Source organism: Myotis nattereri (assembly GCF_964212035.1).
Source record: "Myotis nattereri genome assembly, chromosome: 6".
Classification (NCBI taxonomy): domain Eukaryota; kingdom Metazoa; phylum Chordata; class Mammalia; order Chiroptera; family Vespertilionidae; genus Myotis; species Myotis nattereri.
In genome coordinates, this window is record NC_138081.1 from 7754897 (window position 1) to 7778084 (window position 23188).

Sequence of the window (23188 nt, forward strand, 5' to 3'; positions counted from 1 at the left end):
TTAGAGTTTATAATGTATTCTTTAATTTGTTTTTTTGTTGTTGTTGTTGTTGTTAATCCTCATCCAAGGATATTTTCCAATGATTTTTAGAGAGTGGAAGAGAAGGGGACAACATTTGCAAGTGAGCAAGAAACACATCAATGTGAGAGAGACACATCTATTTGTGACAGAGACAAATCTATTGATTGTCTCCCCCACATGCCCCACCAGGGCTGAGGATCAGAACCTGCAACCCAGATACATGCCCTTGACCAGGAATTAAACCCAAGACCCTTTGGTGTACGGGCCAATGCTCTAACCACTGAGTATAACAGCCAGGGCTAATTTGTTCTTTATAATGAGTATTTGTTCTTATTTCTCTTTCACTTTTTAATTGATTTTAAAGACAGGGAGGAAGGGAAACACAGGAATTTAAGTACTATATCTAAACTTTTCACGAGAAACATATATTACTTTTATGATTATATATCCAAATAAAATTTTAAAAAATTAAAATACAAATAAGAAACTGGAAAAATATGTGCAAAATATAACTTATTAATACCAATTTTAAAAAATGACAAAGATGCCAAAAAACAAAAACAAAACCAAGGACATTTTTACAGGTATAAAAAGCTACTACATAGAATAACATCCAAAAAGGTATACAAGAAATTAATAGTGGTTAATGTCTCTGGCAAGAGACAGTCTAGAATAGGAAAAATACTTATTTACTTTTCATGGAAAAATCTTGGTAGTGTTTGGGTAATCATTTTTTAATAATGACTTTTTTAAATATATGTAAAATAATATTCAGCAATAAAATAGAATTTCCTTATGTGATGAATGCTACAACATGGATGAACCTTGAAACATTATGCTAAGGAAAAGGAGCCAGTCATAAAGGCCACATGCTGTATGTTTACGTACGTTTATATGAAATATCCAGAAAGGAAAATCCAAAGAGACAGAAAACAGAATGGTGGTTGCCTGTGGCTGGGAATGAGTGTTGGGGCTGAACACAAACTGGCATAAGGATCTTGCTAGTGTGATAGAAATATTCTGGAACTAGATTGTAATGATGGTTGTGCAAATCTATACATTTACAAAAATTACTGAATTCAACACTTAAAATTGGTGAATTTTATGATATGTAAATTATATCTCAATAAAGCTGTTATACTTTAAAAGGTAAAACAAGTAGTCACCACATAACTGGAATTTGGTTTGAAACACTGGTGGGGGGGGAAAAAAGCCAAAATATTGCACTAGCTGGTTTGGCTCAGTGGATAGAGTGTAGGCCTACAGACTGAAGAGTCCTGAGTTCGATTCTTGTCAAGGTCACATGCCCAGGATGTGGGCTCAGTCCCCAGTGAGGGCATGCAGGAGGCAGCGAATCAATGATTCTCTCTCATCATTGATGTTTCTATCTCTCTCCCTCTCCGTTCCTGATCTCTGAAATCAATAAAAATATTTTAAAAGATCAGAGCAGAAATAAGTGACATGGAGACTAAAAGAAAACAATACAAAAGGCCTGGCTGGTGTGGCTCAGTGGTTGAGCATTGACAAACAACCCAATTAAAAAATGGGCAAGGACCTGAATAGACACTTCTCCAAAGAGGATATACAAATGCACAAGAGATATATGAAAAAACTAGAGGCCCAGTGCATGAAATTTGTGCACTGGTAGGGTCCCTAGGCCTGGCCGGTGACCAGGACTGATCGGGGCCTCCCTTCCCCAGCTGCCGGCTGCCAGCCAGGGCCTTCCTTCGTCCCATACCACTCCCTGGTGGTCAGCACATGTCATAGCGAGCGATTGAACCCCAGTCTCTCAAACTCCTGAGGGGACAATTTGCATAATAGGTTTTTATATATATACTAGAAACCCAGTGCATGAAATTCGTGCATGGAGGGGGGGGGGGCGTCCCTCAGCCCAACCTGCATCCTCTCCAACCTGGAACCCCTAGAAAGATGTCCGACTGCCCATTTAGGCCTGATCCCACCAGGCCTAAATGAGCAGTCAGACATCCCTCTCACAATCGAGGACTGCTGGCTCCCAACTGCTTGCCTGCCTGCCTGTTGCTCCTAACTGCTTCTGCCTGCCAGCCTGGTCACCCCCTAACCACTCCCCTGCCAGCCTGATCGATGCCTAACTGCTCCCTTGCCGGCCTGATTGCCCCCAACTGCCCTCCCCTGCAGGCCTGGTTGCCCCCCAACTGCCCTCTCCTGCAGGCCTGGGTACCCCCCCAACTTCTTTCCCCTGCAGGCCTGGTCACTCCCAACTGCCCTCCTCTGCCGGCCCAGTCACCCCTAACTGTCCTCCCCTGCAGGCCTGATCACGCCCAACTGCCCTCCCCTGCTGGCCTGATCGCCCACAACTGCCCTCCCCTGCTGGCCATTTTGTGGCGGCCATCTTGTGTGTTGGACTGATGGTCAATTTGCATACTACCTCTTTATTATATAGGATAGATGCTCAACGTCGCTAGTCATCATAAAGATGAAAATTAAAACTACAATGAAGTACCACCTCACACTTGCCGGAATGGTTACCATCAATAAATCAGCAAACAATAGGTTCTGGCAAGAATGTGGAAAAAAAGGAACCCTAGTACACTTTTTGTGGGAATGTCGACTGGTACAACCACTATGGAAAACAGTGTGGAGCTTCCTCAAAAAAATTAATGCCATTTGACCCAGTGATCCCACTTTTAGGACTGTATCTTAAGAAGAATGAAACACTAATCAGAAAGAATATATGCACCCCTATATTCATAGCAGTTTTATATACAACTAGAGGCCCAGCACGCAAAATCGCACACAGTAGCCCGCCACTGCTGGCTGCCCGGCCCACCTGCCCACCCACCTGCCCGCCACTGCTCGCCGCCGCTGCTCGCCACGTTCACCACCCCACTGTGCTCTCCGCCTGCCTGCCCGCCTCTGCTTGTTGCGTTCTCCGCCCTGTCCACATGCCGCCCACCTTGCTGCGATCAGAGCCTGTGGGCCATGGGGGAGAGACCGAGAGGTGCTCAACGCGCCTCATGGCAACTGGTCAAGCAGTCGTTCCGGTCGTGACCATTATGACCTCTGGCCTTTTTTTTAAAAATGTATTTTTATTGATTTCAGAGAGGAAAGGAAGGGAGAGAAATAGAAACATGATGAGAGAGAACCATTGATCGGCTGCCTCCTACACGCCCCCTACTGGGATCAAGCCCGCAACCTGGGCATGTGCTTTTGACCGGAATCAAAACCAGGACCCTTCAGTCCGCAGGCCGAGGCTCTATCCACTGAACCAAACCAGGTAGGGCTGACCTCTGGCCTTTTATTATATAGGACTAGAGGCCCAGTGCACAAAAATTTGTGCACTCGGGGGGGAAAGGGGGATCCCTCAGCCCGGCCTGTGCCCTCTCGCAATCTGGGACCCCTCAGGAGATAACGACCTGCTGCCTTAGGCCTGCTCCCGGGTGGCAGAGGGCAGGCCCAATCCCTAGGTGCAGCCCCTGGTCGGGCTCAGAGCAGGGCCGATTGGGGAGTTGGGGCGCCGCCCTCTGTCATGCACAGAGCAGGGCGGATGGGGAGGTTGCGATGCCACCCTCAGTCACACTCAGGGTAGGGCCGATTGGGGGGTTGGGGCACCGCCCCGTCACACTCAAGGCAGGGTCGATAGGGAGGTTGTGGTGCCACCCCCTGTCACGCACAGAGCAGGGCTGATCAGGGGGTTGGGGCGCTGCCCCTGTCACGCACAGAGCAGGGCCCATCAGGGGGGTTGGGGCTCCATACCCTGTCACGCACAGAGTAGGGTCGATCAGGGAGTTGGGGAGCTACCCCCGTCACGCACAGAGCAGGGCCCATCAAGGGGTTGGGGAGCTCCCCCCTGTCACTCACAGAGCAGGGCCCATCAGGGGGCTGAGGAGCTCCCCCCTGTCACTCACAGAGTAGGGGTGATAGGGGAGTTGGGGCACCGCCCCATGTCACACACAGAGCAGGGCAGATCAGGGGGTTGGGGCGCCGCCCTCTATCACCCACAGAGCAGGGCCGATCAGGGGGTTGGGGCGCTGCCACTGTCACACTCAGGGCAGGGCCGATGGGGAGGCTATGGCTCTACCCCATCACACACAGAGTAGGGCCCGTGCGGGGGTGGGGTTGGGGAACCGCCCTCTATCACCCACAGAGCAGGGCCGATCGGGGGTTGGGGCGCCGCCACTGTCACACTCAAGGCAGGGCCGATGTGAGGTTATGGCTCTACCCCATCACACACAGAGCAGGGCCCGGGGGGGTGGGGGGGGTGAGGGAGGGGGGGTTTGGGGCGCCGCACCCTGTCACACACAGAGCTGCAGGGCGATCAGGGCGTTGGGGAGCTCCCCCGTATCAGGCACAGAGCAGGGCTGATCAGGAGGTTGGGGCACCTCCCCCTGTCACGAACAGAGCAGGGCCGATAGGAAGGTTGTGTCCCCACCCCCTGTCACACTCAAAGCCGCAGGGTGATCAGGGGGTTTGGGCGCTGCCCCCAGTCATGCTGATCACGGTGCCGGGAGGCCTCGCGGCTCTGCTGATCCTGGTGCTGGGAGGCATATTACCCTTTTACTATATAGGATAGAGGCCTGGTGCACATGTGGGGGCCGGCTGGTTTGCCCTGAAGGGTGTCCTGGACCAGGGTGGGGGTCCCCACTGGGGTGCCTGGCCAGCCTGGGTGAGGGGATGATGACTGTTTGCAGCTGGTCCCACACCCTTCAGGGTGGGGGTCCCCACTGGGGTGCCTGGCCAGTCTGGGTGAGGGGCTGAGGGCTGTTTTCAGGCTGGTGGGTGACGTTAGCTCCCAACTGCTCCTTTTTTCTTTTTCTTTTTTTATTCTGGGACAGCTTTAGCTCTGAGGCTTCAGCTCTTAGGCCTCCGCTCCTGAAAGCAGGTATCTGGTTTGTTTCGGTTCTATAATCGAAACTCTGTATCAACTCCAGCTCTGAGATCCCGGCTGGCTCGCTAAAAGCAGGTTTCTGGGGTTTTGTTTAGCTTCTGTATTTGTTACAATGTTTCTTAAACTGCAGGCTCAGAGGCCGGCAAGGCAGGCAGCGAACGTTGGAGTCCTCCGTCACTGAAGCAAGCAAGCCTCATGGTAGTTTCAAGCTGCCTGGCTGCCGGCCGTCATCTTGGCTGGCAGTTAATTTCCATATCTCGCTGATTAGCCAATGGGAAGGGTAGCGGTCGTACGCCAATTACCATGTTTCTCTTTTATTAGATAGGATATGCAAAACCCATGGCCTGGCAGGCACGGCTCAGTGGCTGAGCATCAACCTATGAACCAAGAGGCTGTGGCTCAATTTCCGGTAAGGGCACATGCCCAGGTTTCGGACTCAATCCCCAGTGTGGGGCGTGCAGGAGGCAGCCAATCAATGATTCTTTCTCATCATTGATGTTTTTATTTCTCTCTCCAGATCCCTTCCTCTCTGAAATCAATAAAAATTTAAAAAATAAATAAATAAAAAACATAGACACAGACAATAGTACGGTGAAGGCCTAAGGAGGAAGAGGGAGTGGGGAGGAGAAGGCCAATGGAAGAAAAAAGGAGACATCTGAAAAAAAGAAAAAAGGGGACATCTGTAATACTTTTAACAATAAAAATAAATTTAAAAAATAAATAAAATTACTCATTAGAATAACAAAATTATTAATTAAAAAAGATCACATTTTTTACCTACAAACTAAAATTTTTTTAATTATAATATGATGCACCGATGAGGTAATTAAATAATTAGTCACTCATACAGTAGTGTCAGTAATACAAATTAGTTCACATATATGAAGGACACAATTTCACAATCAAGTATTAAGAGCATCAAGTCATGTTTATATTTAGCCCAGCAATCTAATTCTAGGAATAAATCCTAAAGAAATAATTAATGATGCAAGCAAAAATTTAGCTACAATGATGTTCAGTACTGAGTTTATATTATCAAAATGCTACAAACAACCTAGAACAAGAAAAAGGGGTTATTAAATTTTTCTATAGCCCTGTAATGAAATAGTGTAAAGCCTTTAAAAGTAAGAGTGTAGGAGAGAAACCAAGATGGCAGCATAGGTAAACACCTGAAATTGCTGCCTCGCACAACCACTTCAAAACTACAACTAAAGACAAAACAGACATCACCCAGAACCACAGGAAGGCTGGCTGAGTGGAAATTCTACAGCTAGAAGGAAAGAGAAAAGCACACTGAGACTCAGGAGGTGCGGAAGTAAAGTGCAGAGGTACTGAGGCGCGCGTGGAAAGGGCTGGCAACGGAGGACGCCAGTGTCTTTTTCAATCGGGAGGGAGTCTCAAGGTCCCAACAGCCCTGACTCCAGTTCCGGGCAAGTCTCTGAGGACCCAGACTCACAAGGGGAGAAACTGGACTCTCTGGCAGTGGGCGGAACTCGAGGGCAGCTTTCTCAGAGGTGCTTGCAGCGATTACCGCAGGACACTGAGACACGGGGCCTTTTAGGGCAGGACTGAGGACCAGCCATAGCTGTTTGCTCCACCCTGTTGATTCCCTGAGACCCCGCCCCACCCAAGCTGCAAGCAGAGGCTTTTGCAAATGAAAGGCCTGGCCCTTTGAGATCTAAAATTGCTTAGCAAGCTGTGGCTGGGTCAGAAAGAACCAGAACATCCAAGGGAGGGCTCAGGGCCCCACAGCAGCTTGCAGTGCTTCACAGCTGGGCCTTGTCTGGGCGCCTCCAGACCCCAAACAAGGAGGAGGAGTCTGCAGATCTCTGTAGCTCCTGCTGGGTAGCCTCGGGCGGAGGCTGAATTGGCACCTCCTTGGGGATTCAGGGGTCCGTGTGCCTAGTGGTCGGAGTGCGTCCGTCCGGATTGCAACTCCTCATATCCATAAGGGATACACTCAGGGGGCAGACTCAGTGAGCACCAAAGCCCCACTGAAGCAAGTCTTACCCCATAAGGGTGTCTCCATCACAGAAATTCTCCCACTGTAGACACAGCTGATTCTCACAGCTAATTGGCCTGGAGGTCAATTCCTCCCAGTGATACCTAAAACAATCAAGGCTTAACTACAACAAGACTGTGCACACAGCCCACAAAGGGGTGCACCAAGAGTGTCCACCTCAGGTAATTGGGGAGGCTGAGCCACTGGGCCCTATAGGACACCTAGCACACAGAGCCACTCTGTCAATCAACACAGGGAAGCATAAAAAATGCGGAGACAAAGAAACAGGTCACAAATGACAGCAATGGAGGAAAGCAAACTACTGGATATAGAGTTCAAAACCACGGTTATAAGGTTTTTCAAGAATTTTCTGGAAACGGCCGATAAATTTAGTGAGACCCTGGAGGATATGAAAAAGGACCAACTAGAAATTAAGCATACACTGACTGAAATAAAGAATAATATACAGAGATCCAATAGCAGACAAGAGGATCCCAAGAATCAAGTCAAAGATTTGAAATACGAAGAAGCAAAAAATACCCAACTAGAAAAGCAAAAAGACAAAAGAATCCAAAAATATGAAGATAGTGTAAGGAGCCTCTGGGACAACTTCAAGCATACCAACATCCGAATTATAGGGGTGCCAGAAGAAGAGAGAGGCAAGATATTGAAAATCTATTTGAAGAAATAATGACAGAAAACTTCCCCTACCTGGTGAAAGAAATAGTCTTACAAGTCCAGGAAGCACAGTGAACCCCAAACAAAAGGAATCCAAAGAGGACCACACCAAGACACATCATAATTAAAATGCCAAGGTCAAAAGACAAAGAGAGAATCCTAAAAGCAGCAAGAGAATAAAGTCAGATACCTACAAGGGAGTACCCATATGATTGTCAGCTGATTTCTCAACAGAAACTATACAGGCCAGAAGGGAGTGGCAAGAAATATTCAAAGTGATGAATAGCAAGAACCTACAACCAAGATTACTTTATTCAGCAAAGCTATCATTCAGAATTGAAGGTCAGATAAAGAGCTTCACTGATAAAAAGCTAAAGGAGTTCTTCACCACCAAACCAGTATTATATGAAATACTGAAAGGTATTCTTTAAGAAGAGGAGGAAGAATTAAAAAGGTAAAGATAAAAATTATGAACAACAATTACATTATCTATCAATAAGTGAATCTAAAAATCAAGTGAATAAAAAAATCTGATGAACAGAGTAAACTGGTGAATATAATATAATCAGGGGCATAGAAAGGGAGTGGAGTGACAATTCTCGGGGGGGCGGGGGGGGAAAGGTGTGTGTGGCGTGGGGGAAGAGACTGGACAAAAATCGTACACCTACGGATGAGGACAGTGGGGGCGGGGGGGGTAAGGGCCGAGGATGGGAGGGGAACTGAGTGGAGGGGAGTTATGGGGGGGAAAAGAGGAACAACTGTAATAATCTGAACAATAAAGATTTAATTTTAAAAAAAGTAAGACTGTAAAGTCATATTTATTAAGAATGGGAAAATGATCATAAGAGATTAAGTGAAAACAGATTATTAACAGTGTGTACTGGTATACTGAAGAGTGTCCCCCAAAATTCACATCCACCCAAACCTCAGAACATACCTTATTTGGAAAGTCTTTGCAGATGTAATTAGTAATGAGGTCATACTAGATTAGGTTGGACCCTAAATCCAACTGACTGGTGTCCTTTGAAGGAGTAGGAGATTTGGAGACACACAAAGGAAGAAGGCTATGTGGCTTCTGAGGCAGAGATTATGAACTATACAGCTACAAGCCATGGGACACCAAGAAATGCCAGGAGCCATAGAAGCTAGGAGGTAATGAAGGTTTCTTCCCTAGGTCCTTCAGAGGCAGCATGACCTGTTGATGCCTTGATCTCAAATTTCTAGCCTCCAGAACTGTAAGAAAATAAATTTCTGTTTCATGCCACCCAGTTTGCCAATTTGTTGGAATTTGTTATGGCAGCCCTAGAAACCAGTGTGTAGCACACACACAATAGTTTAAGATATAGATCTAAAGGTTAAAATTGTTTCTCTCTCAGTCCTGTATGATTTATTTTTGTTTTCTTTTTGCTTATTGGCACTTTTAACTTAACCATTTTATCATGACAGTTTTATTATGATATAAATCCTTTTATAGATATTTTTAAATTTGAAAAAATGTAAAAAGGCACTCATTCCAGTTACAGTTATATGCAAACCCTATCATTCAGTCAGTTATTCCCATTCTTTCAAAGCCTGTTATCAAAGTATTAGAAAAAATAAAAAGCAAAATTTCTTTTTCAAAATAAATGCTAATGACAAAGCATTTCATAAGGGCATCTTGTATCATTCAATCAATCATTAATAGGCTCTTGCTCCACAATAGGCTGTGAATCACTGACCTCAAGCATAATAATTCAAGTGTGAACCCTCAGAAACACCTGATAGACCTACAGCTCAAACATCGTAAGAAAACACAACTGTTCATTTTTTAAAAGAGAGTCTTAGTCAATTCAGTGGGGATGCATTCCATATTTGGAATAAACTGTCACCCCTGCCCCCAAGATATATATTAACTTTGGGAAATCATTAGAAAAACCACTTACATATTAATTACCCTTCCAACAAGTGAAAAACTAGTTTCATCTGCACAAGAAATTTAATAAGAATTACATCTCTTCAGTGAATTTTAGTCTTGTTGCATTTTGGGTCCCTAAAAAGTTCAACTTACCTGACAACATCTCTAGTAAGTAAATTCAGATGAGCTAATTACTAGATAGCTTACTTAACACACTTTGCTCTTAACACAGCAAAACAAAGTTTTAATAATTATATGTAATTACTGGATGACAGCCTGTTGTTTAATACAGTGAAGAAATTCTACTGTATTTGAACAGACCAAAGTCCATCTCTACCATTAAAAAGCATCTATTTGATCAGGATATCTAAGTACCTTGACAACTAATTTCCCTTCCTACTGAAGCAAAGGACGTACAAGGACCATGGTGCCCACTACTCCGAACAGAAAAAAACTTAACTCAAATTGCAATACCATTGTTGTTAAAATTTTCTGTGCATATGTGCAGAAAATTCTCTATGTATATGTGTGTGTATGTGTGTGTGTGTGTGTGTACATATCTACGTAGAATTCTACAGACATGGAAATTCTCTACAAGGTACAAAAGAAATAGTAGTGGCTATACCTGGAAAGGAGAGAGGATTTTTGCTTTTCACTTTTTATCTAAAGACTGCAAATTAGTGGCCCAAGGACGATATCCTACCTACATGTATGCTTTATTTGGCCCACATAGTTTTTTTAAATATTTTAGTTGTCAAAATCAGGAAATTTCCCATGACAATCTGAATTTCTGACTCTTGGGTGGGGGTGGGGGAAATATGTAAGAACACTGGGCCCCCATTCCAGCATGGCAGCATTTGACATAAGGCAAGGATCGGGTATCCTCTTTAAAAAAGGCAAGTGCTTTCAGCTCACACACACTTCAATTATTGGTGTTCCCCACCTGGCAACTACAGGCATTTTATTTTATTTTTTATTGTTTTATTTTTAATATATTTTTATTTATTTCAGAGAGGAAGGGAGAGGGAGAGAGAGATAGAAACATCAATGGTGAGAGAGCATCATTGATGGACTGCCTTTCCTGCACAGCCTCTACTGGGGATTAAGCCCACAACCCGGGCATGTGCCCTTGATGGGAATCGAGTCGGGGACCCTTCAGTCCACAGGCCAACGGTCTATCCACTGAGCCAAACCAGCTAGAGCAACTATAGACATTTTAGTTTGCAACCCCATTTTAGAACCTTCTAAACTATTTAAACTTATTATGTGCTTATATTACTCTTTAAAGTTTTTCCTCAATGAAAAACACAGGCAAAGACAAAGAGAACTTTAGAGAGTTTGCAAAATATTATTCTCCATTCATATCTAAATAACTAAATGATACCTAATTTATCTGAATAAATTTTCTCATAAACTTACAAAGAATATTCAATACACGAAAATATGCCTGGAAAGGTAGGTACATAAGCTGGGGCCAATCTTTAGAGGACTCAAATTGCTCCCAGAAATAATATTCTTTTTGTTAATTAAATATTAATTTCCTTTCAAGTCATGTAGAAACTATTAGCAACATTTAAATCTCATGCTCAAACTTACAAACAAAAAAGCCTGAAAAGGAGCTTAGTTTGTAGGACTTTGTTTCTTTTAACAGCACTATACTTCAACATTTCCGTTAAAACGAAGCCTTTACTCCCATGTCTTCATTCATGACCTCAAGAAATATTTGCTGAGCATCTACTATATACAAAGCATTGTATCAGATGCTTAGGGAGAAGGCTGTTAAGGGATATGTATTGCATATGATGTTACAAAAAGCAATAGTATTTCATGAGACATAAAGAGAGAAAAGAGCAGCATTCTAGATAAAAAAAAAAAGTTTTGAATTGGGAAAGCAAAAGTATATACCGGGAAATGAGCAGCAGACCAGTTTGAATGGGGCACAAAAAAGGAGTTCAGCACAACGACATGACAGAAAGATAGAGGCAGATAAGTTGGAATCAATCTTTGGAGGACTCTGAATGTCAAGCTAAAGCTCTCTGCTCTCTCTCTGGTACACACACTGTTAAAGACTGCTGAGAAAAGAAGGACCCAGATCAAAGCTGTGACTTAGAAAGATTGATCTGGTAATAATATGCCCATAAAATGGACTAGAAGCAAAAAAGGCCGGTGCAGAAAACCAATATGAAACTATTCCTATGTTACCCTGTTTGAGTAGTAACACAACCTACAAACTTAAGTGGTGGCAAAAGGAATGGAAAAAAGAAACAGTTGGGAAGTGCACTGCAGAGTGGAAATGAACTGGGTTTGGCAAATGATCTGGGGTGTCCAGGAAAAAGAGGGCATTGGAAATAATTCAGTTCAAGCCTAGGGCTTGGGGGAACATTGGGAGCTATTAAGAGAACAGGGAAAAATCAGAAGAAAAGCTGGTTGGGGATGGGTAAGAGGATAAACTGACCTTTTAAACACATTTAGTTTGGGGTGCCCGCCATTAGTCAATCTGCACTCTTTTCTGGCCCAATTTTTAGTGACAGCTAAAGAGAGTAAAATATACATATAATACAAATAAAGAATATTTTTAATGTAGAGTCAATGAGAAGCCTGTCCCAGAGCATATAACATGACAAAAATTAAATTCTATAGAATGAAGTTAAACTCCTACCTCACAAGATATACAAAAATTAACTCAAAGTGAATCAATGACCTAAATATAAGAAAACCATTAAACTATTAGTGTAAAACATAGGTAAATCTTCATAACTTTGGATTGGCAATGGATTATTAGATATAATAAATACCAAAAGCACAAGCAACAACAAAAAATTAGATAAATTGGACCTCATCAAAATTAAAAATATTTGTGTATTAAAAGACATTACCAAGAAAATGAAAGACACCTATTGAATGGGAGAAAATATCTGCAAATCACATATAAGAGTCTAGTACATAGAATATATAAAAAAAATTCTTACAACAAAAAGACAATCCAGTTTTTAAAAAAGCAACGGACTTGAATAGACATTCTTCAAAGAAATATATAAATGGCTAACAAGTACATGAAAAGACATTAATACCATTGGTAATTAGAGGAACGCAAATCAAATTCACAATGAGGTACCATTTCATACCCATTAGAATGGCTGTAATTAAAAAAAGAAAAATAAGTGTTGATAAGGGTACAGAAAAACCCTCCTACATTGCTAAGGGGAATGTAAAATGATTCAGTCACTGTGGAAAAGTTTGGTGGTTCCTCAAAAGTTAAACACAGAATTACCATAAGACCCAACAACTCAACTGTTAGGTATATACCCAAAAGAACTGAAAACAGGCACTCAAAGAAATACATGTATGCACATGCTCACAGCAGCACTATACACAATAGCCAAAAGGTGGAAATGGCTTAAGTGTTCATCAATATATGAATGGACCAATTGTGGTATAAGCATACACTGGAATATTGTTCACCAGTAAAAAGGGATGAAGTACTGCCCAGCCAGTTTTGCTCAGTGGATAGAGCATCGAAATCGAAGGGTCCTGGTTTCGATTCCAGTCAAGGGCATGTAACTTGGTTGCAGGCTCCTCCCCGACCCGGGCCCCGGTAGGGGCACATGAAGGAGGCAACCAATCGATGTGTTTCTCTCACCGATGTTTCTCTCTGTCTTTCCCTCTCTCCCACTCTCTCTCTGAAAATCAATGGAAAAATATCCTTGGGTAAGGATTAAAAAAAAGAAAGAAGAATGTCCAAAGCAAGAACTCCGAACCTTAAAAGTGTAAAAGAATGTATAATATTCTATCACTGAATATCATACAATCCTAAAACTGCTCCTTGGCATACATTTTTTTAAAATATATATTTCATTGATTTTTACAGTGAGGAAGGGAGAGGGATAGAGAATCAGAAACATTGATGCAAGAGAAATATCAATCAGCTTTGGCACACATTTTTTAGAAAACTAGTATTAATATCAAGTTTTATCTGTCATAAAGGGACTTTTCCTAGATTCACACATGTAATCCAGAGAGTAAATCAGAAACTCATTTAGCATTGCAGGTGACTGAGAAATAGATTAAGACCAGGCAAGGGAGGCACTGTGAGATGGTACACTACATTTTCACATCTAGATTCTGATTTAACTTTATTTTATTTTATTTTATTTATTTTCTTGCCTTTGACAATAGTCAATAGGACACTGTTTTACAAATTTGTTTTCCCAAGTTAGTTTTCTAGAAAATACACCTGTTCCATCCATGATGGGCACAGATATATAGTATTCCACAAAATAAACACTGTTTCCTAAAGATACCTGGAGGCAACCTAAGATATTGCAACACTCAAACTGCAAAGCCCTAGCCTAATGGCTAGGAGGGAGGGAAACAGTTGATGTTGTCTATATTCTAGTGAAAGATATTTTACTTATACTGAGAAATAAGGCCAGTGCTAACTCCTAAGCTAATGTCCTCTAAAAATCTAGAAGTATTACCTGTATTTGCCTCTTTTTTTTTTCCCCATACTTATTTATTTTATTCTAATTTTGTTTTCCCATATTTATTTTTTTTATTTAATTTTGTTTTATTTCTTAAAGTATTACAAAGAGTATTACATATGTCTCCTTCCCCCCCCCCCCCCCCGCCACTTGACATTCCCCCAGCCTCCCCCACCCCCCAGTGTCTTGTGTCCATTGGTTATTCTTATATGCATGCATACAAGTCCTTCGGTTGATCTCCTACCACCCCTCCAAACCTCCCCAGGCTTCCCACTGTAGTTTGACAGTCTGCTCAATGCTGCTCTGCCTCTGTATCCATTTTTGTTCATCAGTCTATAATGGTCCTTATTATCCATAAATGAGTGAGATCATGTGGTATTTTTCTCGGCTTCCCGGGCGCCGTCTCAGCCTGTATTTGCCTCTTGTCATAAATGCTAAAGTACAACTCACTTTAAAAACATAACAGAGACAGAACGAACCAAGATGGCGGCGTAGGTAAAAGCTGGTACTTGCCACCTCCCACAATCACATCAAAATTACAAACTAAAATACAGAACAACCATCATTCAGAACCACCTGAAATCTGGCTGAATGGAAATCTTGCAACTAGAGAAGTAAAGAAGAAAGCACACGGAGACTGGTAGGAGGGGCGGAGGCACAGAACTGCTTGGTCCAGCACTCACATTTGGCGTGTTTTAATCAGGAGGGCTATCTCAGCTGCAGAGGCTTCCAATGTGGAGCAACGGGTGCCAGCCCCACACCAGACCCCTCAGCCCAGGGTACCAGTGCTGGGAAGAGAAGTACCCATAACTTCGGGCTGTAAAAACCAGCGGAGATTGTGGGTGAGTGACACAGAGGCTACTGGAGTCTCAGGCAGTTCCTCTTAAAGGGTCAGTAAACAAACTTACACAGTTCCACTCCCTCTGAGCTCCAGTGCTGGGGGGCTTTGGGAGAACCAGGGACATATGAGGAGGAACTACTGGATTGTCTGGCACAAGGGCAGAAACTCAGGGGCTGTATTCTCCCAGACGGGGGTGCTCGGACCTCCCCCATTCGCAGAGCTCACTGGCAGCCATATCTGAGTTTCCATCAGCATATCTCACACTGTTCACTCAACCCTGGTGATTCCCTGAGACCCACCAACTTGCAGCACCACCCAAGCTGTTTGCAGCTGCTTTTCCATATGAATGGTCTGTCCTGGCTCAGGCTTCAGACTTTCCTAAAATCAAACAAGCAGCAGCTGGCGTCAGCGTGTCCCAATCTTCAGTAAGAGGCCCAAGACCTGGCACTAGCACCAGCCTGCCTTACTTCACAGCTGGGCCTCACCTGGGCACTTCCTAGCCTGACACAAGTAGCAAACATCTGCAGATCTCTCTGTAGTTCCTGCCAGGTGGCCCCAGAGCCAGTAAAATGGCTAGACAACATCAGACCATACTGCATTACAGTTCTACACATCCACAAGCGACACACTCAAGGGGCAGACTCAGTGAGCACCAAAAACCCAACTGAAGCAAGTCCTGCTCCAAGAGGGTGTGTCTCCTACACAATAGCTCTTCCACTATAGTCACAGCTGGTCCTCACAATCAATTGACTTGGAGGTCAACTCCCAGTGATGCCAACAGCAATCAAGGCTCAACTACAAAACTGTACACACAGCCCACACAGGGGCACTCCTAAAGTGCCCAGCTCAGGTAACTGGGGAAGCTGAGCCACTGGACCACATCAAGGCAAATCTACCAATTCCAGGAGACATAATAGCTCTACCTAATACAAAAAAAACAAACACAGGGAAGCCACCAAAATGCAGAGACAAAGAAACATGTCACAGATGAAAGAACAAAAGAAATCTCCGGGGAGTGGGGGGGGTGGAGCGGTGGGGGGGGACGACTCTAAATGAAATGGAAGCAAGCAAACTACTCAATACAGAGTTCAAGGTTGCTCAAGGATCTTAATGAGAGCTTCAAGGGACTTAATGAGACTTACAAGAATATTAGTGAGAATGTCACAAACATGAAAAAGAACCAGTTAGAAACTAAGCATACACTAACTGAAACAACCATGTCAAACTCATGGCAGGTGGGCTGCATGCTGCGAGTTTGACGTGTCTGAATTGAAATTAATAATTTACAGGGATTCAACAGTAGAGTAGAGGATTCTGAGAATCAAATCAATGATTTGGACTATTGAAAAGCTATTTGACGAATAATGACAGAAAACTTCCACTATCTGGTCAAAGAAACAGACTTACAAGTTCAGGAAGTGTAGACTCCCAAACAAGAGGAACGCAAAGAGGACCACACCAAGACAAATCATAATTAAATGCCAAGGGCAAAAGACAAAGAGAGAATCTTAAAAGCATGCGAGTGCCCATATGACTGTCAGCTGATTTCTCAACAGAAACTTTGCAGGCCAGAAGGGAGTGGCAAGAAATATTCAAAGTGATGAATAACAAGGACCTACAACCAAGATTACCCTACCCAGCGAAGCTATCATTTAGAATTGAAGGTCAGATAAAGAGCTTCACAGACAAGAAAAAGCTAAAGGGGTTCATTACTACCAAACCAGTATTATATGAAATGTTGAAGGGTATTCTTTAAGAAGAGGAAGAAGAAGAAAAAGATCAAAAATATAAACAAAATAATGGCTACAAATACATACCTATCAACAACTGAATCTAAAAATCAAAATAAATGAATAAGATATCTATTTAACAGAATAATCTGGTGAATAAAGTAGAATCAGAGGCATGGAAATGGAACAGACTGACGATTCTCAGAGGGAAGGGGGGTTGGGGTGGGAAGAGATTAAATAAAGATCATATGTGCATGTATGCATTACCTATGGACACAGACAATAGGGTAGTGGAGGCCTGGGGCTGTGTGGGAACTGGGTGAAAGGGAGCAATGAGGGGGAAGAGGGGGGACATCTGTAATACTCTCAACAATAAAGATTGAGGGGGAAAAAAAGCCCTAACCAGTTTGGCTCAGTGGATAGAGCATTGGCCTATAGGCCCAAGGGTCCCGGGTTCTATTCTGGTCAAGAGCACACACCTCGGTTGCAGGCTCCTTGCCAGTCCAGGCCTGGTCGGGCACATGCGGGAGGCAACCAATTGACATGTTTCTCTCACATCGATATTTCTGTCTTTCCCTCTCTCTTCCTCTCTCTCTAAAAAAATCAATGGAAAAATATCCTTGGATGAGAACTAAAAAAAAAGAAAGAAAAACATAACAGAGCCCTGGCTGGGTACCTCAATTGGTTAGTGTCATCCCGATATGCCAAGGTTTCAGGTCCAATCTCTGGTCAGGGCACATACAAGAAGCAACCAATGAATGCACAACAAAGCAACGTTCTTTCTTTCACTCTTTCTAAAATCAATAAACAATTTAAAAAGCATAACAGAGAAAACTGATTGTGAAGGCCAGAAGGAAATTTAAAATGTTTTTTAAAATATATTTTCATTGACTTCAGAGAGGGAGGGAGAGGGAGAGAGAGACAGAGACATCAATGATGAGAGAAAATCACTGATCAGCCAACTCCCGCACGACCCCCACCAGGGATCCAGCCAGCAACCTGCGCATGGGCCCCTGACCGGAACAGAACCTGGGGCCCCCCCACCCCCACCCCCCACCCCCACCAGTCCGCAGGCTGACATTCCATCCCCTGAGCCAAAACAGCCAGGGCTTGGTTATATTACTTAACAATGAACTTAAAATTGGTTAAAATGATATTTTGTTACGTATATTTTACCACAACTTTTTAAAAATCATATGTAAACTCTCCTCTGACTCTTGTTAGTTACCCCTGAAAAAAATATATAAATGTATTAGACTACCTTAAAGGATGAGAAGCCATTAAATTGAATGTGTTTAAATTACAAATGGTTGAAAACTTTTAGTGATTTGAATAGAAGCTTTCTAGCCCCTTAAGGGTAATGTTCACTAGATATTCTCCATCTCTAAAGTGGATACAAGCAAATATAAAAATCTTTAATTGCAGTAAGAGAGACTTAAGTTTTGACATAATTCTAACTAGAAAAGTAATTAAACACTATACAATATCATACAAATTTCTGCCCTCAGAGACAAAAGAATAAGCTCTCTTGGAAGGGTTACATGCAATTCTGCAGGAGAAACTGGAATGAACTACAGAAACTCTTAAACAAACTTCCAATTTTAGAAATCCAAGTTCTATATTCACAGCCCAATAGTATCACTGCAAGATATTCCACCTACAGAGTGGGGGGAGGTAGAAGAGGGTGGGCGATAAATGGTGATGAAAAGAGACTTGACTTACGGTGGTGAATACACAATATACAGATGATGTATTATAGAATTACACACTTGAAACCTATATAATTTTATTAACCAATGTCACCCCAATAAATTCAATGAAAACAAATATTCCAGCTATAAAAAGATATACTAATCTACAAGTCATTTCAGTTTGGCTTCAGATACTGTTTTTTCACTACACCATTTATTCATTTTATGCACTCATAAATTGGGAATTGAAAATTGACTACTTTTGTTAGAGGCAATTCCACCCGTTTCCAGCAGCATGGCTGCCAGCTCAAATATAAACACTATAAAAACGCTTAAACTGAAATGATACTTGCTTCTAAAATAAATAAAGAGAAATTACATAATGCACACCCAACCTAAGACTAAGCAAAAAAAAAAAATCTGTGCTTACAGGGTAGAAAATTAATAAGGCCAAAACATTCCATTTAAACCAGTTTTTCAACAGCTTCTTAGAAAGTTGTTACAAACCAAAAAAAAAAAAAAAATCTTACTTTGGAAAACAAAAACAGTCTTTCCAACTCATTTTAGGATACTCATGACCTTCATTTTTAAAAAATGTGGTTTTTTTTTTAAATTCTCACCCGAGGGTATGTTTTCCATTGATTTTTTTAGAGAGGAAGGGAGAGAAAGAGAGAAACATCCCCAACAGGGGATCAACAGGCAACATGTTTTTTTGTTTGTTTGTTTGTTTGTTTGTTTGTTTTTTGTTAATCTTCACCGGAAGATATTTTTCCATTGATTTTCAGAGAAAGTAGAAGGGGTAGGGAGAGAGAGAAACATCAATGTGAGAGAGCCACATCGATTGGTTGCCTCCACAGGCATTCTGACCAGGGCTGGGGATTGAGCCTGCAACCTGCAACTGAGGTACATGCCCTTGACTAGAATGGAACCCTCGATCCTTTAGTCCAAGTGCCGACACTCTATTCACTGAGCCAAAATGCTAGGGCAACAGGCACCATTTTTGGTGTATGGGATGACTCTCCAACCGAGACATCCAGCCAGGGCTTAAAATACTTTTTACTTTTCCACATTATTTTTTAACAGTCATCAAACAACTGAATGGTGGTTATTTATTACAACCAGAAACAGGCACTTATGAAGTCACAGGAAGGTTAATTATCCTAAACCCAACAGGTTAACTACAGCAGTTTGAGAGCTATTTTACCAACCTGTATTAGGCCATCTCAACAGGTCCCAGTTAGACATTAAATGACACTTAAAAGCAATAAATTTCTAGACTCTAGAGATTTACTTAAACAACAAGTATTTTGACCAAATATGCATCCATGCATGTATTTTTTTAACTAAATTTTGCTAATTATGACAGGTATTTGTTTAAAACAAAAGTCTAACAAGACAGAGTAAGCCAGGTCAACATAGGAATCAAAAACACAATATTGAATTATTGAGCTAACTGCTTTCATTAGAAAAGAATAACAAGCCTCACTGCTTTCAGTTCACAAATGATTTTTCATTTTATAATCAAAGAAAATAAAAAACATGACTTCTACAACCAAAAAATAATGAGGCTTAAAGCTAAGTTATCACTTAACTGCCTGGATTCCTAAGAAGCTACTAACTTCTAACTGCTTTAAAACCAGAATACATTTTTTTAATGGCTCACTCCTTTGTTCAGAAATGTGTCATACCTTATTTTATACAGAGATAACATCTTATCAGAATATATGCCACTCCGTGTCTTTGAGCCTAATAACTTTTCTAAAAATTCAAATAAAATTTTATCATGCAGCTATGATTTTTGTTGTTGTTTTCTCATTCACACTGGGCCTCATCTTTCACAACACCTAAAAACAAACAATCTTAGTTGTTAAACACGCACACACACCTCAAGCATATAAAATTCATTACACTGGTTTTGTAGCCATAGTAATTGTACTAATAAATACTGACTCTAAAGAACTAAAAACTAATTTCTTAGGGCAGGGTTTGACTCACATGGTACGACTCACAAGGGGGTGGGGAGAAATAATGATCCTCCCCTACCAAACTGGCAGCAACAATATGCCAAGTTTCCTACGCTGAACTAGTGTAAACAAGGAAGAAAAAGAGCCCGGTGGGAAAGAAGGCAGGCAAGAGAGCAACCCTCCTCAAGATAGCTTTATTTCTAAATTTCATCAGTGTAATAATACCTCTTCTCAGTGTTTTCAGTAATCCCTGTCACTCTCTTTAAACACCATAGGTTGGTGTACAGAAAAGTATTGGAGGTTACAGTCCATGCTTGAGATCACCCTAGATATAGAAGATACAAGTGATGCTGACAAATGCTTCTTTAATTCTTAAGACTAGCTCCTGCATTCAATGCCTCAGAGTTTTCTAAGCATCTAGAAATTCAATCCCACTCTTGCAATAACAATCAACTTTAAAGCTAAAATAACAGAACTGACCAATGATGCTACACAGGAAAAAAAATCACACATCACCTTTGCAGTCACAACTACAAGGTTCCCATCATTAGTCAGAGGAGCATCTTTCCGGATAGGGTTAGATGAGGAATGGGATAAAGGCTAGGCTTACAGCCTCTTTTTTTCTGGCAGTGCCTGAGGCATTTAGTGGGCATGGGATAAAGGGGAGGCTAGTTGTACAAGAGATGCCAAAGGAAACAAGATTCCACATGTCAGGGGACTGCCCAACACAGAGAGCAAAGGGCATTCCATTCCCTGGCTTTTGGACCAAAGAAAGATGAGCTGCTTTACCTAAAATCTTTTCAAAGGAAGGCTAATGGCCTCCCCTTTCTCGCTCTCCCTGAGTGAACCCAACCATCCCGCCTCAGAGAACAGGAGGAAGCCTTGCTTATCAAAAACAGCAAGTGCTACATCCAAAGCCAAGAAACACTCCTTGAGTCTCAGTGCCATGGTCTCCTGCCCCAATTCCAGTCTTCTGCAAGGAGACGCCGAGCTACAAACACTTGGTGCCCAGCCTGGGCCAAGTCCTCCGTCTCCCCAAATACCTACCGACCCAGCTCTCTCTCGGATAAGCCCAGAACTCCCCATGCCAGCACTCTGGAGCAGAGGGCCTTGGTCCCCTCAAAAGGTCCCCTTCCCCAAGATAAACGCCTTTCCTTCACTCTTCCTAAAGTTTTCCCCAGACACTGCCCCAGGTCTGATACTTCCAGTTCTCCATTAGCCAATCTGCTAGTAGATTTCCCCCGCCCCCCACACACCTCCCTGGCACAACTCTTCTGAAAGTCGTACACACGTACGTACACGTACGTACACACACACACACACACACACACACACACACACACCACAACACACAACACACATCTGTTCTTCTCAACTCCTAATTCCCAAGTCTTCCCCGTGCCCCAGGTGCCTCCACAGCACCTGGCCCGTCCCCGGAGTTTCCCCTCATCCCCGTCTTCCTCACCCCTAACTCCGCGCGAAGCTCGTTTTCCACTCCCCAAATTCAGATTTCCTGTGCTTGCTCCTCTCGGCCAACACCAAAGCCCTCTTCCTCCGAGTCTAGCCGCCAGCCTCGAGGCTCAAGTCTTGCCCCTCGCCCCGCGTTCCACGGCCCCTAACACTCCACGGAGCCTCGGGACCCTCCCCACCATCTCTCTCCCGCCCCTCCTGCCTTCCGTGGGCCTCAGCACTCCCCGTGCGTCCTCTGGAACCCGCTCGGCCCCCACATGTCTCCCATGCCCCTAGGGCTTCCCCCCCACGCCTTTCCCGCCGCGGAAAGGGGGTGCCCCTCGGAGCCCGCCCGGCCCGCCCCGCCGCGGGGCTCGGGTGTCCCTCCCTCCCTCGGGGCCCCGAGGCCGCTGCCAACGCCGGCGCGGCGGCTCACCAGTTGGTCATGTCCAGGAAGAAGGCGCAGCCGGCCGGGTTGAGCTGGAAGCCGAGCAGCCGCTGGAACTCGGAGATGAGCACGTCCTTGTCGGTGGTGCCCAGACAGCTGAACTTCTGCATCAGCTCGGGGTCCAGGTCCACGTCCATGCCCTCCATGTCTGGGGCCGAACAGCGCTCCCCGCCTCCTCGCGCCGAGCCGCCGCCGCGCCTTCGGGCCCGGGGACCAGGGGGGGCCGCTGCTGCCGGCGCCGCCCGCTCCTCTGAGTAGGCCCCGGGCCTCTCACCGCCTCATACGGGTAAACTCACTCAGCACTCGCGCGCTCCCCCCCTCCCACCCCCCCCAGCCGCCGCCTCCGCCGCCGCCGCCTCTCGCTTCTCCACCGCCTCCGCCTCCACCCGCGCCGCGCCCACTGCGCAAGCGTCGCCCGCCTAGGCCCCGCCCCTTCCTCCCCGGAAGCCCGCCCCTCAGTGGCGTCACAACCCCGTGACGTCCCCCGCGTGACCTCACCGCGGTGAAGCGAGAGGGCGGGAAGGAAGGAGGAAAGGCCCCGCCCAGAGGCGGGGGGGGGGGGGCGGGAGGTCACTCCTGGCCTGACCTTCGCCTCGCCCCGCCCCATCCTCAAGGGGCGGAGTGGAAGCCCGGGGCTGGGGGAGTAGCTTCCGGCCCTTCGCTTAGGACAGCTCCGCCATTTTGGAGGTGAGGGAACTTCTTCAGAAAGTTCCGGGAAGAGCAGAGACCATGGCAAGGTCAAGTACCGGGGAGTAGCCGGGGCCCAGTCCTACCAGCCAGGAGTTTGCCTTTCGCGTTGAAGGACTTGTTTGCATAAGTTACAGAGCTGCTGTCCCAGAGGGAGTCTGCTGTCAGCCCCTGGTGCCCGGCCCCTCGGTGGTATTGCTACAGCGGGTCCGTGCAGTTTCCGTTATGCAATGGCCCTGGCCAGTCTGGGGAAGTACAGGAGGCCTTGGTGTAAACGTCAATCACAGGTCCAAACAAACCACACATAAGCGGTCAAGACCAACCCCCTAAAATAAAGATTAAGTCACGAGGATTTGGAATGCCTTGTTCTGTTTTTAAAATAGAAGGCGAAAATAAAATAAAATAAAATAGATACCATACTGTATGTGGTACACC

The 23188-nt window shown here is 44.2% G+C and overlaps 1 protein-coding gene across 3 annotated transcripts in view; it reads right to left on the reverse strand.

The window, feature by feature from the left end:
* Nucleotides 1-22450, reverse strand: part of ILRUN (inflammation and lipid regulator with UBA-like and NBR1-like domains) — a 99379-nt gene extending 76929 nt beyond the window's left edge. For all 3 annotated transcript variants that reach the window (XM_081095016.1, XM_081095017.1, XM_081095015.1), the window contains exon 1: nt 22055-22450. In XM_081095016.1, the coding sequence (XP_080951142.1) occupies nt 22055-22212 (158 nt within the window). In that variant the 5' untranslated portion in view covers nt 22213-22450. The remainder of the gene's footprint in view (nt 1-22054) is intronic.
* Nucleotides 22451-23188: the final 738 nt, after the last annotated feature.